The sequence below is a fragment of the Pristis pectinata genome, chromosome 13, assembly GCF_009764475.1.
Source record: "Pristis pectinata isolate sPriPec2 chromosome 13, sPriPec2.1.pri, whole genome shotgun sequence".
In the NCBI taxonomy this organism is placed as follows: Eukaryota; Metazoa; Chordata; class Chondrichthyes; order Rhinopristiformes; family Pristidae; genus Pristis; species Pristis pectinata.
In genome coordinates this window covers 43,457,873-43,480,340 of record NC_067417.1, presented here as the reverse complement: position 1 = coordinate 43,480,340, position 22,468 = coordinate 43,457,873, and the positions used below count along the sequence as shown (strand labels likewise).

The 22,468-nt window shown below is 40.0% G+C and overlaps 1 protein-coding gene across 1 annotated transcript in view; it reads right to left on the bottom strand.

Annotated features, from left to right (window-relative positions):
- Window positions 1-22,468, bottom strand: part of mmp15b (matrix metallopeptidase 15b) — a 56,893-nt gene that overhangs the window by 13,737 nt on the left and 20,688 nt on the right. The window contains exons 2-7 of the mRNA XM_052028636.1: window positions 13,008-13,156; window positions 8,576-8,698; window positions 8,047-8,354; window positions 6,412-6,573; window positions 3,872-4,104; window positions 3,101-3,239 (exon numbers count right to left, since the gene is read on the bottom strand). Of these exons, the coding sequence (XP_051884596.1) occupies window positions 3,101-3,239; window positions 3,872-4,104; window positions 6,412-6,573; window positions 8,047-8,354; window positions 8,576-8,698; window positions 13,008-13,156 (1,114 nt within the window). The remainder of the gene's footprint in view (window positions 1-3,100; window positions 3,240-3,871; window positions 4,105-6,411; window positions 6,574-8,046; window positions 8,355-8,575; window positions 8,699-13,007; window positions 13,157-22,468) is intronic.

Here is a 22,468-nt window from a genome sequence, read left to right as displayed (position 1 = left end):
AGGAGAGGGGAAAAAAAAGAGGTTTAAGGAAGGAATTCCAGTGTTTGGGGCCTTGATAGCTGAAAGCACAAGCACTAATGATGCAGCATTGAAAATTGGGGATGAACAAGTTGGCAGAATTGGAGGGAAAACCTTAAGTAGCAATGGGACTGGAGGAGGTCGCAAAGAAAAGGAGCACCAAAGCCAAGGAGGAAACTGGAAACAAAGATAAGCATTTTTAAATTAATGTTTTACAAAGAGCCACAGAGCAAACAAAATTTAGTGCACTTGAAGATATGGAAAGCAGAGATGGATGTTTACCTTATAGTACTTTATAGGGTGTGGACGATTGGGGGTGAGGGGAGTGTGGTGGGCAACCAAAAGAGCATTGGAAGAACCAAGTCTAAAGTTTACAAAGAGTGAGGCAGAGTGACATTATAAAAGGTAGCTTTGGTGATGGAGTGGATATGTGATTAGAGCTCATCTCAGGATCAAACAGAGCATCAATATCGGTGAATAATCAAATGCAGCCTCAGATGGTGTCTAATAAGAAAGATAAGGACATTGAGCAAGCAACATGGTAAAGCAGAGGTAGTGAAAGGGTCGACTTCAGGTTTAGAAGATGCCTTCTCGAGTTATCAGGGGCCTCATTCTCCAAAAACAACTAACTTTAACATCCAAGTTTGCTGATGATATAAAGCTAGGTAGCAGTGTGGCCTGTGAGAATGTTAAGAGGTTTTGTAGGGAGAAAGATAGGCTACGTGAATGGACAGGACACAGCAGATGTAATATAATACACAAGGCATTCACTTTGGTAGAATAAATGGGAAAACTTAATATTTTTTAATGTGAGAGGCTGAAAAGTGTTCGTGTTTGAAGGGACCCGGGTGTTCTTGTAAATAAAATCACTGAAATTTAAAATGCAGGTTCAGCAAGCAATTAGGAAGGCAAATTGTATTGTTGCAAAAGGATTTGAATACGGTAGTGGAGACATATTGCTCCAATTATATAGCACCCTTATAAGACCTATCGGGAATGTTGTTACAGGTCTGGTTTCTCAAGGATATACTTCCAACAGATGGAGTATATGGAAGGTTTACCAGATGGATTCCCGGGACAATGGGTTTGTTATATGGGGAGTGATTAAGCATACTGGGCTTTTACTTTCTGTGGAAAAATGAAATGTGATCTCACTAACACAAAATTCATAAGGGGCATGACAGCGTAGATGTGAACCTGATGTTTTCCTGGGATGAGGTCTCTATAAATAGGAATCACAGTCTCAAAATAAGTGGTTAGCTATTAAGGAGAGTAACCAGAAAACATTTTCTCACCCAGGAGGTGGTGAATCTTTGGAATTCACCATGTAAGAGCTATGGAGGCTCAATCATTGAATACATTCAAGGCAAAGATTGATAAGATTTTTAGATATTAACAGAACCGACAGTTACGCACATATTGTAAAAGTGGTGCTATGGTAAGGGAGTAGCCAAGATCTCACTGAATGGTGGCGCACGCTCAAGAGGCTAAATGCCTATTCCTGTTTCTACTTCTTGTGGTGAAACAGGGTCAGAACACCAAAAGGTGTTAGATTGATCTCAACAACTAATCTAACAACAACCAGGTCTTGAGTTCAAACAGATATGTCAGGGTAAGTTTCCATGATTCCATGCTCCTCAACCCCACCCATGCTATCCACTGACTATCTACATTTCTGTAACTCTACTCCATTTCGGCCTTTCCGCCAGAATGAGGACAGAGAATAAAGGGATGGTTGCAGGCAGCTAAATGAATAGTCCCAGTTTAGGTGACAAAGAGTTTGTGCTTGCTGATGATATTGAGTGTGGAAAAGGCAGGTTTAAGAAGATGGTTGGAAATAGAAAGGAGTCTATGGTTATATTTTCATACTAGATCCCTCAAATTTGGCAACTCTGTTTGATGCCCCATTGAGACCTAACAGAACTTAACTGGGTAAAATAAGATCCAGTAATGAATGACAAAGCCACTGCGCACTAAATATTTTCTTTGTTGGGTTCTGGCTGTCACTGGCAAGGTCAGCATCTATTGCCCATCTCAAAATACCGTAGAACTGAGTTACTTAATAGGGCATTTCAGAGTCAACCACGTTGTGTGGCTGGAGTCACAAATAGGCTGGACCAGGTAAGATCAGATGATTTCCTCTTCTGAAAGGCATTTATGAACCAAATGGGTTTTTACAACCATTTAGTAATTTCATGGTCATTAATACTAAGATTATCTTTTTTAAAAAAAACTCCATCAATTTAACTTCTACAGCTATTGTCGTGGAATTTGAACTCAAATCTCTGGATTGTTCATCCAGGCCTCAGGATTAGTAGTCCAGTTGTTTAACCAATGCATTATAACCATAACCCTATGTGCTATTTAGGCTTCCGAGAGGAAAGGTTGAGACTGTATCAAGGGGAATAAATGGCATGGGACCATTTGAAGCCTGTGCAAGGAGCTCCAGCACTGATGATAAATCAGTCTGCAGAATTATATTAGTCTCATGTTTTTGGTACGGGGAGTGGGTGAGGATGCAAATTGGGCGTGGAGACTAAATTACATGAGGAAACCTGGAAGGAAACAGAGTAGAGTGGAGTCTTCAATATGACCTCAAATGAACAAATTAATTTTGACTTCCAAAGTTTGCATTGCCTAACTGTACATATCCACATGATAAGATTTAAAGGGACAGCCCACAAACAGAATTAGGAGGTAGCCAGTAGGCACTGAGCGAGGGTAACATCCCAATTTAATGACACCTTGTAGGAATTACTGCTAGGTGCAGTCTGAAGGAGAAAGAGGCACATACCTCAGCTACTGTAGGAAGGAACTCGGTGGTCTCACTAAGAAGGTGTAAGTATCTGAGGAGGAGAGCAGCAGTGGTGCCCATATCAAGAATACAACATAGCAAGAAGCTTAATAGCCTATTCAGACCAGGAAAGGTGAAAATATTAGCCTCAACACATCTTTCACTCTGTTGTGCTAAACATACTCGATCACATCCCTTTACATCCTCACTTAACTTTTTGCGGCATCCAGCCTTCTCCATCTGTGTACTATTTCACTTCCCCAAACAGAAAAGCTAGTTTCAACTTACCTTTAAAAAACACAAATTTTCCATCATGCCGTTCATATGCTGCATCAATGTTGGGTGGTAATCCTCTCCAGAAATGGTTAATAGGCATTGGGTAGTTGTCCAATACTCGGTTATTTCGAACTCTCCAAAACCAAAGTCCCTGTTTGGGCAGGAAAGCAAACTCAGATCACACTTTCAAAAAATTTTGAATCTGCAAAATCTTAAACTTTTTAAATTACTCTTTTTGATCAAGTCTACTTATCAAAACCATCTCTGCTTGTAAAGATCTAACAATCCTAAAGGCTGCTGTGCAGCTAATATAATAGTGGGTTGGTGTGAGATAGTATTTCCGTAGCCCTTTAAGGTAGTTGACTGCATGTTTGCAAGTTCATTCTTGCTGATCCACTACTGTTGCTGCAAGACGCTGTGAGCTTTTGAGTTAACAATGCCACTATTGCTGTTCAGTAGCTGGCATTGGGGTTTGGATAGAAAAAAAGCAATTCCAACCCTACTACTGCCTCCTTGATGTTTTCCAAGGAAAAACAACTTTGTAATTATTCCAGTCTGTGTTAGCATCACTTGAAGAAAGCAGTGAAAGACAGAGCCTGCAGAACATAAATGATTTTGCTGCTACTAATAACGTACTGCAACAAGGGTTGTGCCAAACTCTTTAAAGCTCTTTACAAACTCTTTAATGTTCTTTACATCATTGGTACACAGACCTATTGAGGAACTGCTGACCAAAAATGAAACAAGAGGATCCCAGTAACTCAATCTGCAATCCATCTTTACCTTAAACACAAACATTTCTCCCCGCAACATTGCCATGCTATCAAAGTTGCCATCACATATATTTGGACCATATTGTGTGGTTCCATCTGTAGAGTCAGGATTGTCTGGATCAGGGTCTCTAGGTGCTGGTTTTCTGTCAGGTGTTTTGGGAGGCACACGTTCAGGTTTTTTTGGTCTTCGTGGTGTCAGGGTTGGCAGTGAATTTGTGGGTTTCGGTTTGCTATCCGGCGGTCCTTGAAACAATGAAAGAACCAGTCAAAAAACAGCAGAAGCTGGCCATTTACAAAGTTGGGAGGAATAAAGAAGAGATGGACATTTATTGACGAAGAGATACAAATTTTCAACATCAACGAGTATAAAAGAACATAACAGGAGCAACATCGGGTGTAGTTAAATAAGAATATGTGGCGCAAACCTAGTGAAGCTACAACACAATGAGAAAACTTACCCAGATATATCCTGTCCACAAAAAGCAAAACAACTTCTAGCTAATTACTGCTCCACGACCCTTCTCCTATCCATATTTGAAATTATGGGATATGTCCTTGACTTCACAGTTAAATGGCACTTACTCACTAATAACCTGCTCATTTTGGCTCCCATAAAGACCAATCACCTTCAGATTTTATGACAGTGTTGGTTCAAATATAGAAAAAAAACAGCTGAATTCCATTCATCAAGGATCCTGGTAAACTCAAATCAGTAGCATCAAGAGGACTCCACTGGTTGGAGTCATAGCTCACATAAAAGAAGATATTTCTTGTTATCAGAGGTCATTCATCCTTTTCCAAGGTCATCACTGCATGAGTTCTAACCATCTTTAGTTATTTCATCAATAACCTACTTCATAAGGTGAAAAGTGAGGTTGTTTATTGATGACTGCAGTCACAGTCCACAGTCCATGTCTGAACATAGAAACAGGACAGACATAGAGACATAGTACAGCAGAGAAACAGGCCCTTCAGCCAAGTCATCTGCTCCAACCATGATGCCAACTTAAGCCGCACATCTGCCTGCACGTGGTCCATACCTGCTAATTCCCTGCCTCTTCGTGTGTCTGTCTAAGTGCCTCTTAAACTTTGCTATTGTATTTACTTCCACCACCTCCCTTGGCAATGCATTCCAGACACCTACCACTCTCTGTGTAAAAAAACCTTGCCACATAAATTACTTTTAAAATTTCCCATTCTCACCTTAAAGCAATGCCCTCTTGTATTTGGCATTTCCATCCTGGGAAAAAGACTCTATCTACCCTATCTATGCCTCTCATAATTTTACATACTTCAAATAGGTCATCCTTCAGCCTCCGACTCTCCAGACAAAACAATCTAAGCATTCCAACCTCTCCTTATAGCTAGTACTCGCTAATCCAGGCAATACCCTGGTGAACCTCTTCTGCACCCTCTCCAAAGCCTCCATATCCTTCCTAAAATGTGGTGACCAGAACTGCACACAGTACTCCAAATCTGACCTGACCAAAATTTTATACAGCTGCATCATGACTTCCCAATGACTTTAATACTCAACACCCTGACCAATTAAGGCAAATATGCCATTGCCTTTTTTACCACCCTTTCTACATGTGTTGTCATTTTCAGGGAGCTATGGTCCAGTACCTCAAAATCCCTCTGTACATCATTGTTCCTAAGAGCCCTGCCATTTACTGTATTCTTTCCTCTTAAATTTGACCTCCCAAAATGCCATACCTTACAGTTGTCCAGATTAAATTCCATCTGCTATTTTTCTGCCCACATTTCCAACTGATCTAAATCCTGCTGAATCCTTCGACAACCGTTCTATCCACAACTCTACCAATTTTTGTGTTGTCTGCAAAATTACTGATCAGTCCACCTACATTTTTGTCCAAATCATTTATATTTATCAGACGCAACAGAAGTCCCAGCACTGATCCTGGTGGAACACCAATGGTCACAGACCTCCAGTCAGAATAACACCATTCCACAACTACTCTCTTTCTTCTATGGCCTAGCCAATCTTAAATCCAATCTACAAAGTCTTCATAGATCCCAAGTGCCTTAATTTTCTGGATCAGTCTACCACGAGGGACCTCATTGAAAGCTTTACTTAAGTCCATGCATACAACATCCACTGCCCTGCTCTCAATCATCTTTATCACCTCCGCAAAAAAACTCAAATCAAGTTTGTAAGACGTGACATACCCCACACAAAGTCATGCTCACTATCCCTGCCTGGATTGAGTATTGTCAAGTAACAATTTTGCCAACACATGCCTGGCAATGAAAATTGCAGTAAAAGAGAGTCTAACCATCTCTGTCGAAATTCATTCACTGTCAGTCAATACCCTAAACACCCACATCTTCTGAGTGACCAATGACCAGAAATCTACCTGGACCAGTCCATATAAATATTGTGGTTTCAAGAGCAGGTCAGAGACTGAGTAATGATGGTGAATGTTTAACCTGCTGACTCCTCAATGCCTTTCTGCCATTTATAAGTCACATCAGGAAATGGATGGAATATGTCCTAGCAAATAATTATTCAACCCTCAAAGTACCTACCATATATCTGCTGGATTCCTCTTAAGTCATCTTCTGGGAGCTCAAACTTCTCTGTATCCATCCACTGGTAAAAAGGGGCCATTATGGCATTTGGATTGCTGGAATGTTCGAGGCCTAAAGCATGGCCTAACTCGTGGACTGCCACAAGGAACAGGTCATTCCCTTTGGACAAAAATAAAACATTACTATCAAGCTTTGTTAAACAGTCATCCCTAAAACCAGTCTAAAATATACCATATCAGATATGGGCTCATGGGTGAACAGAAAATGCAGAACAAATGAAAGAGTAGTAAGGTTTTATATGAAGTCACTCAGTATTAATATAGTATTGGAATCAGGAAAGATGCAGTTAGAATAATGCACTCATATGACTGGCCTCTTATAGAGATTCAGCAAAATAAACAACTGATAATTCAGAAAATTGCCAGCTGTGACAGGAAAATGGAGTAACGTTATACAAAAGTAAGAAGTGCCCATTTTTCAAAGATAAACAATTTTCCTCCCACTCATAAACTTCTTCAGAAGAATCTAATTAATAATGGTTTCTGCTAAAATCACTCTCTTTAGAATGGATGCAGTCAAAATGGACAGGGACTGTCAACTGAATGAGATGAGTTGTATATTAAATTAACATGCGGTAACACAAGATTTTATTTATTCTTTTAGATTTACTGCATGTGCCTATTTTGCTTTGTGATTTATCCTTTATATACATATAAATTCATGGTAATGACTTTGTTTGCTAATTAGCTTCATCGTTTCATTCAGAAAATGCATTTACTTATGGTTTAGTTTATCGATTCCCAAGGATAAACACTTCAACAAGTCATACCCAAAGAAAAGCTAACAAATGTAAAATTAAAATATAGTCTTTCTCTCAAAACTTCAAGATTTTAAAATTAGAACTCTCCAGTCCTGTTATAGGAAATAAATACGGCACATTTTAGCAGTAAAATATGTTGTGCATTGAAGTGATGACATGTGGGCCTGCCCCAATGTTCCTTCAAATATTAAGTTCCCATTATCAGGTGAACTACAAGGCATCTGATAGATGCTGTTGTGCTACCTGTAGACCTTTTGCCAAGTATGGAGTTTGCAAAATGATATCTTTGGATGGAACATCAAAACCCTTAACAAACACATGCAAAGATCACATCAATTATATCAAGACTGCTACAGTGCTGGCCCTGCCAGATTGAAGGAACACTGCCTTCCAAGAAAAAGGGAAGATACGTTTTAATAGTTACTTGATGTCCTAAGTATAACCATACAAATGGCAACATGTCAAAACAAAATTGAAAGTTCCAGGCTGGAAGTGGAAAGTGTTAAGAGAAAAATGTAGTTTAGTGATGGCCACGTCAATGATCAAATCCATAGATGTAGAAAGATTGCAAACGGCTGATCATGAATATGAATATGAGATTTCGTACAGAAGGAAAAATACAGAGGGGAGGGAGTTAAATCAGGAAGTTAATTCAGAGCAGAGAAAGTTAGAGAAACTAAAGTTGAGATTACAATCATTGTCAATGAGTGATTCAGTACAGATGCTGAAGAAAATATGACATAAACCCAAAAAGGCTTGCTGTTCACTTTTTCCTTTCACATCTTAGGGAGAAGCAGAAATTCTCCTCTTACCTTGAAGGTCAATGTTTCCCAGTGTCCATGGCTCATCTGAATCAAAATGTGTATCACCACCTATTCCAATGCCAGGGAAATAGGCATGAGCCAAGAAACCACCCTCCCCATCAAATGGGGAACTGTCACCATGGAAACCTGAGGCAAAGAAGACCACGATGTCTGCGTTCTTCCTGTGACCGTATCGAATATTGTAATAAGGAATCTCTTCAAAGATTAATGGTGTAGCTTTCTGCCAAACATCAAAAGCCTGACGGATAGCCTGGTGTGACCCACGTTCTCCCAGTTTGGGTGTATAGTTATTGAGGCTGCAAGAAGGAGGAGTATCATAGTTTAATCAGGAATTCTAGATCACCATAAACTTTGGAGTAGGTTTTTCAACTCAAAGGTCAATCTTTATAATATGATGCTTCCTATCCTGAGGAAGAGCACAAGTTTTTAGATGAGGAAAGGTTGAAGTACGTAAAGACACAGCAATTTACAACCACATAGCCTATTGTAACATTTCAATGAAACTTGAGTTCACTACCTGTATGTGATACGTTCAGAATTCCACTTTTGTCCTGTGAGGGCATACCGCTTACGACGCAAATTTGTCTTGATTTCTGTACCAAAGTTGTCAGGAACTCCACAACGGGGTTTCTTCATCCACCTGGCAGAGATTAACACACAAAATACAAAAATGAAATCTGCATTCTGCTCTCATGATCCATGATGATGATTGCTCAGGTTGACACTGAACACTTCTTCCTTTCCTCCTGCAAAGTCTGGTCCAGATTTGATTACACAAGCAAGGTTAAAACTTTCTGGGTGAAATAAGCAAATATTGGTTCTCTTCTTGTTTGTGCTTTAAACACACTGAGTTGGATTTCTTGATGGGCTAAATTCACTGCTGGAAATGATTGAGATAGAACTCAATATTTGCTACATGATGCCATGGAAGCCATGATTCTAACTTATGGCTCCATCACAGATTGAATTCTAGTGCGGACTGGGGTTAAGCTATGTTGTGTCATCACTCTAATACTTTTCTCAAACTTTTTCTCTACAATGCTGTATCTCACCTTGAACTAGCTTCCCACTGAGGAGGAATTAATACTACAGGACAAATAGAAAACTGCTCAACCTACAATGCCTGCACTCCAGAACCAAGGTCACTCCAACTTTAGTCATTGAGCCACAGTATGCAAAGGACAATTGTGCATGTTCACCTTCAAAGGCTGAGCTCCAAGTCATTATTGACTTGTTACTGAAGTGTATGAGAGAACGGGCCTTACACTTAACTCCCCAGAACAAAGGTCCTCTGCTGCACAACACTGCCTTCTGACCATATAGATCCAAACTGAGATGCTGGAAAATCCATACACTTTCTCAGTGAAGGCAGGCATTGTTGAGGAAATTCACCACCGTTTCCAATGTAGACAGAATATAGACCAAACCATGGACATAAACAGAGCAAGGGTCAGCAAGGATCTCCATTATCCATACTATGAACTTATAATTGCACTAAAGTTTCTTGCTAAATATTCAAAGTCAAAGCAGACACTTCAACATTAAATTTTTTGGGCAACACATTTTGGATATATCCAGGCACAAGTGTAGGATAGCATTCAAAATATTTCAGAGCATGCTTGAAGAAAATGATCACTGGAAGATGCTGGGAATTCAACCCTTACTTTGTGTTTTAATCATAAGATGATGTCCTAAAGCATCTCCAAGTCCATATGTTCCTGTGTAGCAATTAGCCCTTTGCAATGACATTTCACTCAAGTGTTCTGTGTTATCACAACAACATATAGTATCATGGCAAATGCAGCATCAGTGCATTTTTTTGCCACAATCCATATCTGTATGCAGTAAATGCAGCTAACACCAATTGAGCAAAATAGCAATAAGATTATCCAAAAATCCCATCCCACTCCATCTCATTTAGTCATGTCATTTAGTCATCATTAATCTTCAATCTGCTAATAACAGTAACAACATTTTACATTAAGGCAGCAGAAGCAGAGGGCATTGATTGTCATACAAACGTACAGACACAACAGGAAATGCTGAATAAGAGATATACGTCGAATACTCAGGACACTGATGCATTGGAGAGGGTTCAAAGAGTGACAAGGTTAATTTCAGTGCTTATGGCTCTTAACTATAACAGGTGACAGACAGAATTTTATCACTTATTGAGAAAAGATTTAGAGCACAAATCAAAGATTTTAAAATGTAATAAGACATGAATAACGTGAGTAAGAGTAGTCTATTTGATCAGCATTCTCAGGTCAGAAATAAAAGGCACAGTTTTAAAATGACAAAAGTAATACTGGAAAAAAATCCCATGTTTGCTGTAGGACTTTGTCCATGCTCACCAAAAATTCCATTTCTGAACTCCAGGATACACCAGCAAAGAACAGTCCAGCACAACTTATCAAGGCAAAATTCCTTCTACTTATTAGGTCCAGTGGGAGAACGCAATCAATGGTCATTTTTATCAATTATCTTCTACTGGAGAAGACTTTGGGCTTTTAGATGGCTCATACAAAAGAAAGTACTACAGATAATGAATATCCGGTTTAAAAATGGAAAAGTGGAGATACTGAGCAAATTAAGCAGCATCTACAGAGGGAGGAATAGATAGAATCTTTCCAGATCTTGCATCATCACACTATTTCACAGCAGAGGAATGCTGTGCCCTGAAATTTTGCTTTGAACGTTAAGATGTGTTAATCCAGGAATTTCCTTGGTCAAACCATGTTAGAATACTTTATACATAGCCTTTGGAAGAAATTGGCCTGATTTGTCAAATGTCCATTTCTAGAGCCATTTTTTATGTTCTTATGTTACTGATGTGCTTTGCCAATGACAAGTGTGTTATAGAGAAACCACAATATGGTGATGGTGTTATACTCAGATACTTGCCAAACCTTTATCACTCATCAAATTATTGGTATCATTGTATATTTTTTGAGGTTCATATGCAATCTGAATATTGTGGTGAGACTGCACTAACAGATTATCATTTTAGAGTCAGAGAGCCGTACAGCACACAAAAGGGCCCTTTGGCTATCCATGCCCATGCCGATCTTTTTGCCCATCTACATGAACTCATTTGCCTGTATTACATTCATATCGTTCAATGCCTTGCCTATTCCAGTGCCAGTCTAAACACCTCTCACAATCACTACATTTATCTGACTCCACCACCTCCTATGGGAGTGATATCAACTATTTTCTGTGTAAAAAAACTTTCCCCTCAAATTCCCTTCAAAACTCCTTCCTCTTATCTTAAACCTATACCCTCTTGTCTATGATCCCCTACCTTGGGAAAATGATTCTAACTACCTACCCTGTCCAGGCCTCCCATAATTTAATATACCTCTTCTCAACCCTCAGCTTCCTTTATTCCAGGGAAGACAAACCCAGCCTATCCAATCTCTCCCCAAACTAAAATCCTCCAATCCAGGCAATGTCCTGGTGAATCTCCTCAGCATTCTCTCCAACATAACTATATCCTTCCAACCAGTATTGAACACAACACTGCAAGTGCAGTCTAACTAATGTTTTGTAAAATTGAAATATAACCTCCCAGCTTTCATGTTCTACACCCTGACTTATGAAGGCAAGCATATGTCTCCTTCATCACCCTATCTACCTGTGTTGCCACTTTCAAGGAACTATGGATTTGAACCCCAAGACCCCTCCATTCATCAACAATCGTTGGTGCCTTACCATTTACTGTACTTGTCCTTCCTTTATACAACTGCCCAAAATGCGTCACCTCATACTTCCTGGGATTAAATTTCATCTGCCAACACACTGCCCAACTTTCAACCTGATTTATATGCTGCTCCACCCATAGACAACCTTCCTTGCTATCTACAACATCACCAACTTTTGTGTCATCTGCAAAATTACTAATCTCACCCCCTAGATTCATATCTATGTCATTAATATATATCACAAACAACAAGGGTCTCAGCACCCATCCCTACAACACACCACTGGTCATGGATTTCCAATCAGAAAAGCATCCTTCCACCACTACCCTCTGCCTCCTATCACCATGCCAATTTTGGGTCCACTAAACCAGATTGCCTTGGATTCCATGTGCCTTAACCTTCTGAGCCAGCTTACCGTATGGAATGTTGTCAAATGCCTTACTAAAGTCCATATAGACAATGTCTACAGCCCTGCCTTCATCGATCTTTTTAGCTACCTCCACAAAAAACTCAATCAAGTTAGTGAGGTAGGATTTCGCCCACATAAAGCCGCACTGACTATCCCTTGATCAGCCCCTGCCTATGTGCATAAATCCTATTCCTTAGCATTTTCTACAGTAATTTCCTGATCACTGATGTAAGGCTAACCATCCTGTATTTATTTGGCATATCCCAGCTGTCCTTCTTAAATAAAGCAACAACATTAGCAATCCTTCAGTTTTCTGGCATCTCACCTCTGGCTAAAAAAGATTCAAAAATCTCTGTTAGGACCTCAGCTATCTCCTCCCTTACTTCCCATAGCAACCTGGGATAGATCTCATCTCCCCTGGGTATTTTTCAACCCTTATGTGCCCATGACATCTAACACTTTCTCCTTCCTAGTACTGATCTGCTCCAGATTATCCATGTACCCCTCTCTGAACTATCTTCCATGTTCTTCTCCTTGGGGAATACAGATGAGAAGTATTCATTTAGGACTTCATCCACATCACCTGGCTCCACACACAAATTACCCATTTACTCCCTAAGGGGACCACTCTTTTCCTGGCTACCATTTTGCTCCTGATATACTTATAGAATATCTTGGGATTCTCCTTAATGTTACTTGTCAGGGGATCTTCATAGCCCCTTTTTGTCCTCCTAATTTCTTTCTCCTAGACACTCTATATTCCTCAAGAGATTCCCTTAATCCCAGACATCTATATCTGCCATGTTTCCTTTTTTCCTGATCAAACAATTTCTTACATTTTTGTGTTTTCATCAAGTTCCCCAGTTACTTCAATTCCATAGAATCTCTGCATTTTAGCGATGGCATTGGACAGAGTCTGCGCTGATCTCATTGTGGACATTCGTAAGCCACCTTGAGGGATGTATCCATATGCCTGAAGCCAGGACTGAAAGATAAACACACAGAAAAAGAGCTGGTTAGTCATACATACATGTGGTTGTAAATCTGTTCCTTCAAAGAAAAATCAGCTTGCCACATTAGACTGGAGGACTGACCACAAGCACCCAACTATCATCTCACAGATGTTCAATGCGATAAGCACATTGCAATGCTGATTGATTCTTTCAGAGTGTCTCCACTAATACCATCATGACCAACGTCAATCATGTCTTGCAAAAGTAAGTCCAGCTGCTCATGCCATTGTTCATGTCCGTTTGTGTCTCTAATGCTCAACGTACTTTCGCAGAGCACAGAGACCAGCAAAACCCCAGACATAAAAAACATTTCTGAGTAAAATCATAATATTCCTGGAAAGGGCAAAATAACATCAGAAAGGCATTGCAAAAAAAATAAACACCATCTCTTCTGAGAACTCCCAGATAGGAATGTGAGAGACGAAGGAAGAAGAAAAATGGTCATTTGCATATAATGGCAATTGCTGTTGTATTCCAGTAACAAACATAATTTGATAAAGGAAGATTCTTCAGCAAGAGAAGCAACTCTGACTTACTACTTTGTTCATCTCTTAGAGCAGAACACTCATTCTCTGCCACTATAGCACTGGGGAAATCATGACCATTCTTGATAAAAACTTAGTCTATAGTTCCCTTTTTTTGTTGAAATCACATTTCAATATGTGGCTCTTAAAGGACACAGCAATCCCAGGTTTAAAGCTATGGATGATAACTACTTTCCTGTGGACCCACCCACAAGTAGAGGAAAAACTGAAATAATCAAGAAACACAACAGCAAGTCCTAATACTTCCATTAAAATTGAAATCTAAGATAAACACATCCAGCAATTCTCCCTATCTGTCTACTGTGAACTTCGCACCTACCTGTCCCACCAGTCCCCTGCACTTCTATAAACTGGCCATCTTTCCTCTCCTCCCCCACACCCCGCAGACCTAATGCAGGGTCTTGATTCAAAATGGAGGCCAAATGCAAACTAGGAGAACCTCATATTCTGCTTGGGTAACTTACAACCCAATGGTATGAACAATGAATTTTCCAAATTCAGGTAACCCACACTCCTTGTGTTCTTTTTCCAATCCCACCAATCCACCCAGTTTCTCTCTCCCTTTCTTCACCTTTTCCATCCTCCCCCCACCCAGCTACATCTGGCCTCCCCATCTGGTTCCACATCACATACCAGCTCCTGTCCCATCCCTCCCCTGTACTTCTGTATACCGGCCATCTTTCCTCCTCCACCCCAGTCCAGATGCAGGGTCTTGACCCGAAATGCCAACACATCCTTTGTGCCTGCACAGATGCTGCTTGACCTGCTGAATTCTTCCAGCAATTTTTGCTCTAGTAAAACTGAAGTCAATGGACGTCAAGAGGAAAATTAAGTAAATGGTTGGAATCATACCTTGCACAAGGAAAGGTGGTTGCGGTTGTTGGAAATCAATTATCCCAACTGCAGGACATCACTGCTGGAGTTCCTCAGGCCGGTGCCCTAGCCTCAACTGTCTTCAGCTGCTTTATCAATGACCTTCTTTCCATCATAAACTCAGAAATGGGGATATTTGTTGATGATTACTCATATGGTTCACTAATTCAGGGAAGGAAATCTTCCATCTTTATTCTTAGCCTATGCTCCAAACCCATCAATGCAGTTCCCTCTTAACTGCCCCCTCAGTTCTGAGAAAATTGGGGATAAACAATTAAAGCTGGCTTTGTCAGAAATGTCTCCATCCCATAAACTAATTTTAAAAAAGTTAATGAAAAATGGAAATAAAGGAGTCAAGTGAGGTTTTGGAAATACTTCTAAGTTGCCCAATTACATTTTTCCAAATGTTTATTGGAAGTAAAAGAGTCAGTCGGGGGTATTCAATTAAAAAGGACCAAGTAAAAAAAAAATTAAATGTTCTCTTGCTTATCTCCTGCACAGGATGATATCTTCAAGGCATTTCAAGGCTGGGACCTGATATGGAGTATTCTGTACTTCTTGCATGAAATCTGGGTCAGAGATAGGGTTGCAACTTGCCACTACAATTTTTCAAAATTTCAGTGCTTTGTACAGAATTTGACATTGTGCAATGAATAAAACTGGTGATAGTGAATCAGAAGCCTGTTTTATATTTCTCTCAATAAGTGCTGGTTGTTCACCATCATCCATTTTAAACTATCACACAAAAGGCCCTTGTGCGAATAGCTTTTTTATAGCTATTGCTGATGCAGAATCGCTTTGATCTATCTCTGTTCGGCTTAAAGACGCCAGGAGCATGGAAACTAATGAAAATAGTAAGAAGCCAAGACCAAGCTAAATATTATTGCGTATATAGGTATTTTGCAACTATTTCTGTAATGTTTCCTTGATCATAAAAAAATTGCCGTATTTCACTTTTTAATGTAGCTGAAAAAAGTCTGGTGAAATGTTGGTCTTTTTATTTGAGAAAGCTCAAGAGTAAGATCTACAACACGAGTCCCCGACCCATGAGAAAACAAATGCACACAACTGATACAGGTTACCGCATCACTATAATGGTAACTTGCTAACTCAGAGTTTGCTACTGCCTTGAATGGGAAATGTATTTTTTGTTTGCAGATGTCATCATCTTGTCATAATTCAGAATTCTATTATTTTCTAAGGACTCACAAAATTCACATCTTTTCACAGACACCTTTTGTCTGTGAACCTGAAATTAGCACCCAACATGCTGAGTGGCAATTTGCCATAGGATTTCCACTTCAAAGATGTACCCTCTAGAGAGCATTCACAAAGAGCTGCAAGGACTGGTAAAGATAAGCCACTTGACAGGAAGTGAAGCATTGAGCTTTGTCAGTAAACTCTCACTCACAAGCATGCTGCAAATTTGAACAAAGGAGACCATAGTTTGTTATTTAACTATTCTTAAAATTTATTCTCTGTGAGTTCTCATGCAAATATACAGACAAATCTGGACTGCACTTGCCACTGCCAGACAGATTAAGAGATAGAAAGACAGAGCTCACTTATGCAATAAAATACAATGAGAAGACACAAATGTGAGTCAGTAATCTGCTGCGCATACACAATATTAAACCTAGATTTTCTTACCTCCTTAATTTAAACAAGTAAATGTTGACATTAAAGTAATACCAGAGAATTTAAACTTCAATTCTCTGATTAATCTTATTCCACTGTAAGTGCTGGGACAAGATCTGACCTGAAGCCTATTCTTGTAAAACCTTAGCATACAGTACTTTTGATGCAGTTGGGTGTTCATCAAGATGAAGATGTAACACTTAACAAAAGAAGCATTTTTTCTTTTCCAATGATTTAGTATTAACATTTAATTCTCAACTTAGATGCTGAGTTTTCTCCATTTTGTTCCTGAATTCCAAAATCATAAACCCATCTTTGACTACGTAACAATTGAAGAGGAAACTTGCAGATAAAGTGATTGAAATGGGATACCTACTTAATAAACATTACATGTACACACTTACAAAACCCCTCATAAAATAATACTTGTATGACTGGTTTGCAAGACAAGTCTTTCATTGTACCTCAGTACAAGTGACAATAATAAACCAATACTTGTATCAGTTTTCCACCAGCTTCCAGGCACACGAAAAGCCACTTCTTGATGAACATCCTAATTTGGACATTCATGTTATTATTCTTTCTGCTGTCTCTTGTTATTTAGAAGGCTTTTCTTGTCAAATGTGCTCTCCCAGGTTATATGCCTCACTGAGTGAGCAAAATGAAAAATATTATATTAGGCAAGAATTTGCTGCCAGTTGCAAGCCGCTCATTCATGCTGCTGATCTACATATTATATACAGGCTTACTTTTTTTAGATCCTTCAAAGTTGATTTGCTGCCTGACTCATCCTAATCCTACACAACAGAGCCCTTCAGGGTGGCAGAACTGGCATGACATCATGATGCTGGACCAAGACCTGCCCACAAAACAGTTGTAAAAAGTTTTGACACCTAGTCCCTTACATTAATCAGCTGTCAAACTTGTCGTTCTCGAATATTCAAAGCTAATAATACTTTACAAAACAAGTCACCTGACCAAGTGCTGAGCATTTCTACTGTTTTCTCTTTCTATTTAATTTAGTTCTCAGGTCTTCAGATCTCCTCCTCATTCTTCGTAAACACCAATTTACTTCAAGCTCTGCTGATGTTATCTCATCCATCCTCTAACAAGTCGTGCTGGCCCAGCAGCACATTCTCAGCTACAATTCTGATTTAAGACCCTCCAAAGACTTGATCCTCCCTGTAAACATTTCTAATCCTACAACCACCATCAATTCAACCCCAAAGTTTTGCATTCATCTGAGACATTTGTAATATATCTCCTACTTTACCTAACCATTTGCAATCACACTTTCAGCCTTCTGGATTTCAATCTCTAGAATCCTCTCTCTGAAACCTCCCCTTTGGCTTTAAATCCATCCTTAAAATCTATCTTTGGACAGCAATTTCTGTCATTTCTACACTCATCTTTGGTTTGTCATTTGTTTCTGTGTATTTCTACTGGTCAGTCCCAAGTCTGCAACTGCTCCACTACTTCCCTCACATGCAAACCCACTTTTTGTTACTTAATTGCCCTATCCTTAAATGGCCGGATTTGAAAACAATACTTGCTTGTATAAATAGAAGAGCTGTATCCCAGATTTACACTAGAGAGAAATTTTGAAGTCTTGAATTTCACATGTTTCAACATTAACAGCTTCTGCAGAAGTAAAAATGAAAATAAGGTTGTACAAAAGTATACTCCTTGGCAATCATATACCCTTAATGGTATATGGTATTTGTCATTATTCCAACAAAGATCAATGGGCTTCAATTCCAGCATAATTAATCTCTGCAACATCAGTACCCACCCAGTTTTACGTGCATCTCTGGAACCCGCCTTCCCCATGAAGTTCAAAATTTGACATCTGGCTAATATGAATAGGAGGAGGCGAGAGAAACTAATGAGTGGAATTCAAACTCTCCCCCTCTCAAATGCACTGGTCCCCTGTGAAAAAAAAGGGACTGACAGAGATTTATTTTAAAATATATATTTGTTTGGGGAAGGTTCAAGCAACTTTACTCATTGCTGGGGTGCTCCTGCACCTCATATCCCTCTATGCATTGACTTAATTATTATACTGAATTCCTTCTAAACAAAGAAAATAGGACTCCTGATGTCAGAAATCCCCAAATCCCTGTAAAATGCAAGGTGATATTCAAGCATTTACCATGTTAACTGTGAACAAACTAAGCAGGTACGTTGAATAACTGAGTCCCTGCCTTTTCCTCCTGCCAAAAGATTCTGCTGGAACAAAGGCAAATTTGGGGCAAACTTTTATTTTGTAGAAACCAACTTAGAAACACTTATAAACTTATTTCAAATGCTCTCGAAATTCATGAGAATGATAATAAGAGTGAAAGGATTTGTCCTAGTCACATTCTTCTCTGCTTCAGATATTCAGTCCCAGAAGCCTAGTAGAATACAGAAACATCGCAGTGTTCATTCAGTGTAAGTGACCAAGGATGAATTCAAACCTTTACAAACTTAAAATTGGAATTTTTCCCATATTGGAACAGAAATTGAAAAGGAGAATCAAACAAAGGTTTCCAAAATTAAGAAAGATTCTTTTCACCAGTTTCCAATTGAAAGCAGAAGTCATAGTCTAAGGATTATCATTAGTAAAATAAAAAGGAATTAAAAGATTTTTTTCATACATGATCATTAGGGCCTTTCGCCTTATTGTCTGCCTGCCTTTTCTCTATAACTGTGACACTTTATTCTGCATTCTGTTATTGTTTTCCCTTGTACCACCTCAGTGCAATGTTGTAATGAAATGATCTGTATGGATGGCATGCAAAACCATGTTTTTCACTGTACCTCAATACATGTGACAATAATAAACCAATTTAGAAAGTTTACCACAATAAGCAATCAAGGCATTCACAATAACATCATATAAGAATTTTTAACCTCATTTTTAACCTCTCCCCGCTTCAATCTGAGGTTCCCACCTGCTTTAAGACCACTATCCTATGGTATTGGTTTATTATTGTCACTTGTACCGAGGTACAGTGAAAAACTTGTCTTGCATAGTGATTGCACAGGTCAATTCATTACACAGTGCAGTTCATTACACAGTGCGATTAGTACAGAGTGCATTAATGTAGTACAGGTAAAAACAATAACAGTACAGAGTAAAGTGTCACAGCTACAAAGAAAATGCAGTGCAATAAGGTGCAAGGTCACAACAAGGTAGATCGTGAGGTCCGAGTCCATCTCACCCTATAAGGGAACCGTTCAATAGTCTAATCACAGTGGGTTAGAAGCTGTCCTTAAGTCTGGAGGTACGTGCCCTCAAGCTCCTGTATCTTCTACCAGATGGAAGAGGTGAGAAGAGAGAATGTCCCGGGTGGGTGGGGTCTTTGATTATGCTGGCTGCATTGCCAAGGCAGCGAGAGGTAAAGACAAAATACAAAGAGGGGAGGCTGGCTTCCGTGACGCGCTGGGCTGCGTCCACAACTCTCTGCAGTTTCTTGTGGTCCAGGGCAGAGCAGTTGCCGTACCAAGCCGTGATGCATCCAGATAGGATGCTTTCTATGGTGCATCGATAAAAGTTGGTGATTGTCAAAGGGGACATACCAAATTTCTTTAGCCTCCTGAGGAAGTAGAGGCGCTGGTGAGCTTTCTTGGTCGTGGCATCTACGTGATTTGACCAGGACAGGCTATTAGTGATATTCACCCCCAGGAACTTGAAGCTCTCAACCTTCTCGACCTCAGCACCGTTGATGTAGACAGGTTCATGTACACTGCCCCCTTTCCTGATGTCAATGACCAGCTCTTTTGTTGACATTGAGGGAAAAGTTGTTGTCGTAAGACCAGGCCACTAAGCTCTTTATCTCCTTCCTGTACTCCGACTCATCGCTATTTGAGTTACGGCCTACAACGGTGGTATCATCTGCAAACTTGTAGATGAAGTTAGAGCAGAATCTGGCCACACAGTCATGAGTGTATAGGGAGTAGAGTAGAGGGCTGAGGATGCAGCCTTGTGGGGCACCAGTGTTGAGAATACTCGTGCCAGAGGTATTGCTGCCTATCCTCACTGATTGTGGACTGTTGGTTAGGATGTCAAGGATCCAGTTACAGAGGAAGGTGTCCGATACCTAAGAAAAACAAGGTGCCTTAATGACTACCACCTGGTGGCTCTGACATCCACCATCACGAAGTGCTTCGAGAGGTTGGTCATGGCATGCATTAACTCCAGCCTCCCACACAACCTCAACCCACTGCAATTCGTCTACTGCCGAAACAGGTCTATGGCAGATGCCAATTTCCTGGCCCTAGTCTCATCTCTGGAACATCTGGACAGTAAAGACACCTATGTTAGACCATTATTTACTGAATACAGCTCCACCTTCAATACTATCATTCAAGGCAAACTCATCTCCAAACTCCTAAACTTGGGACTCAACACCTCCCTTTGTAACTGGATCCTTGACTTTCTGACCAACAGACCGCAATCAGTAAGGATAGGCAGCAGCACCTCCGCCATGATTATCCTCAACATTGGCGCCCCACAAGGCTGCGTCCTCAGCCCCCTGTTCTACTCCCTACACACTCACAACTGCGTGGCCAGATTCTGCTCTAACTCCATCTACAAGTTTGCAGATGATACCACCGTCGTAGGCCACATCTCAAATAATGATGAGTTGGAGTACAGGAAGGAGACAGGGAGCCTAGTAACATGGCATCATGACGACAACCTTTCCCTCCATGTCAACGAAACAAAAGAGCTGGTCATCGACTTCAGGAAGGGGGTAGTGCACATGCTCCTGTTTTATATTGACAATGCTGAGGTCGAGACAGTTGAGAGTTTCAAGTTCCTAGGAGTGAACATCACCAATAGCCTGTCCTGGTCCAACCATGTTGACACGACGGCCAAGAAAGCTCACCAGTGTCTCCCTTCCTCAGGAGGCTAAACAAATTTGGCATGTCTCCTCTGACCCTCACCAATTTTTATCGATGCACTATAGAAAACATCCAATCCGGATGCATCACGGCTTGGTATGGCAACTGCTCTGTCCACGACCACAAGAAACTGCAGAGAGTTGTGGACATAGCTCAGCACATCATGAAAACAAGCCTCCCCTCCATGGACTTTGTCTACACTTCTCGCTGCCACAGTAAAGCAGCCAACAAAATCAAAGATCCCACCCACCCTGGACATTCTCTCTTTTCCCCCACTCCCCCTCCCCCATTGGGCAGAAGCCTGAAAAGCATGTACCACCAGGCTCAAGGACAGCTTCTATCCTGCTGTTATGACTATTGAGTGGTTCCCTAGAATGATAAGATGGACTCTTGACCTCACAATCTACCTCATTGTGACCCTGCACCTTACTGTCTACCCGCACTGCACTTTTTCGGTACTGGAACACTCCATTCTGCACCCTGTTATTGTTTTTACCTTGTACTACCTCATTGCACTGTTGTAATGAATTGATATTATGCAAGACAAGTTTTTCACTGTACCTTGGTGCATGTGACAATAATAAACCAATTTACCAATTTAAGAAAGTAATTACGAGGCGAGGAAATAATTTAATGTTAGAGATGGTCTCAGGAAGACCTGACACCAGCACATGCATGATGGGCCAGAGCTCCAATCTACAATTTCTATGAAGCTATATCAAATATATTAAACAACTTGCACATGCACAAGTATCTGTTCATATGGAATTGACTTTCTTTAACTCAGTTAATTATGCTTCCTAAATCAGTATTTATCATTAGAAAATCTTACATTAACATGTTATCCTGATATATTAGTACTTTTGGATATTCTGTAACGTTGCAGAAATCAACAATGTAGTGCTTATGCAGTGGCACTTTGCTGCTGAGCTCTATAAATGAAATAGTATTGTGGAATGAGATATCCAAGATCGTAAGGTGAAGATTATCCCACGATGCCGAGAAAAGCAGTTATAAAACTTTATCCAGAAACAATGAAGGAGTAACAAAATAGACTGAAAAATTGGTCAGTTTTAGGGTGCTTTTTTCATCGTGCATGAAGCTCACTCCAGAAATCTACTCAACGTGTGTAGGATCTTTCTGATATGTGCGTTAGTTTTGTTGAAAGCTTGTGTACCTAAACTATTCAAGAAGAGCTCCCAGTTAAAACATTCTGTCAGAAGTGAAATTAAACAAACACCTTTTCAATTTAGTCTGTTTTGCTCTTCCTTCATTGTCTCTAGATAAAGTCCTATAACTCCTTATCTCAGCACTGTGGGAGTACCTTCACCCTACAGT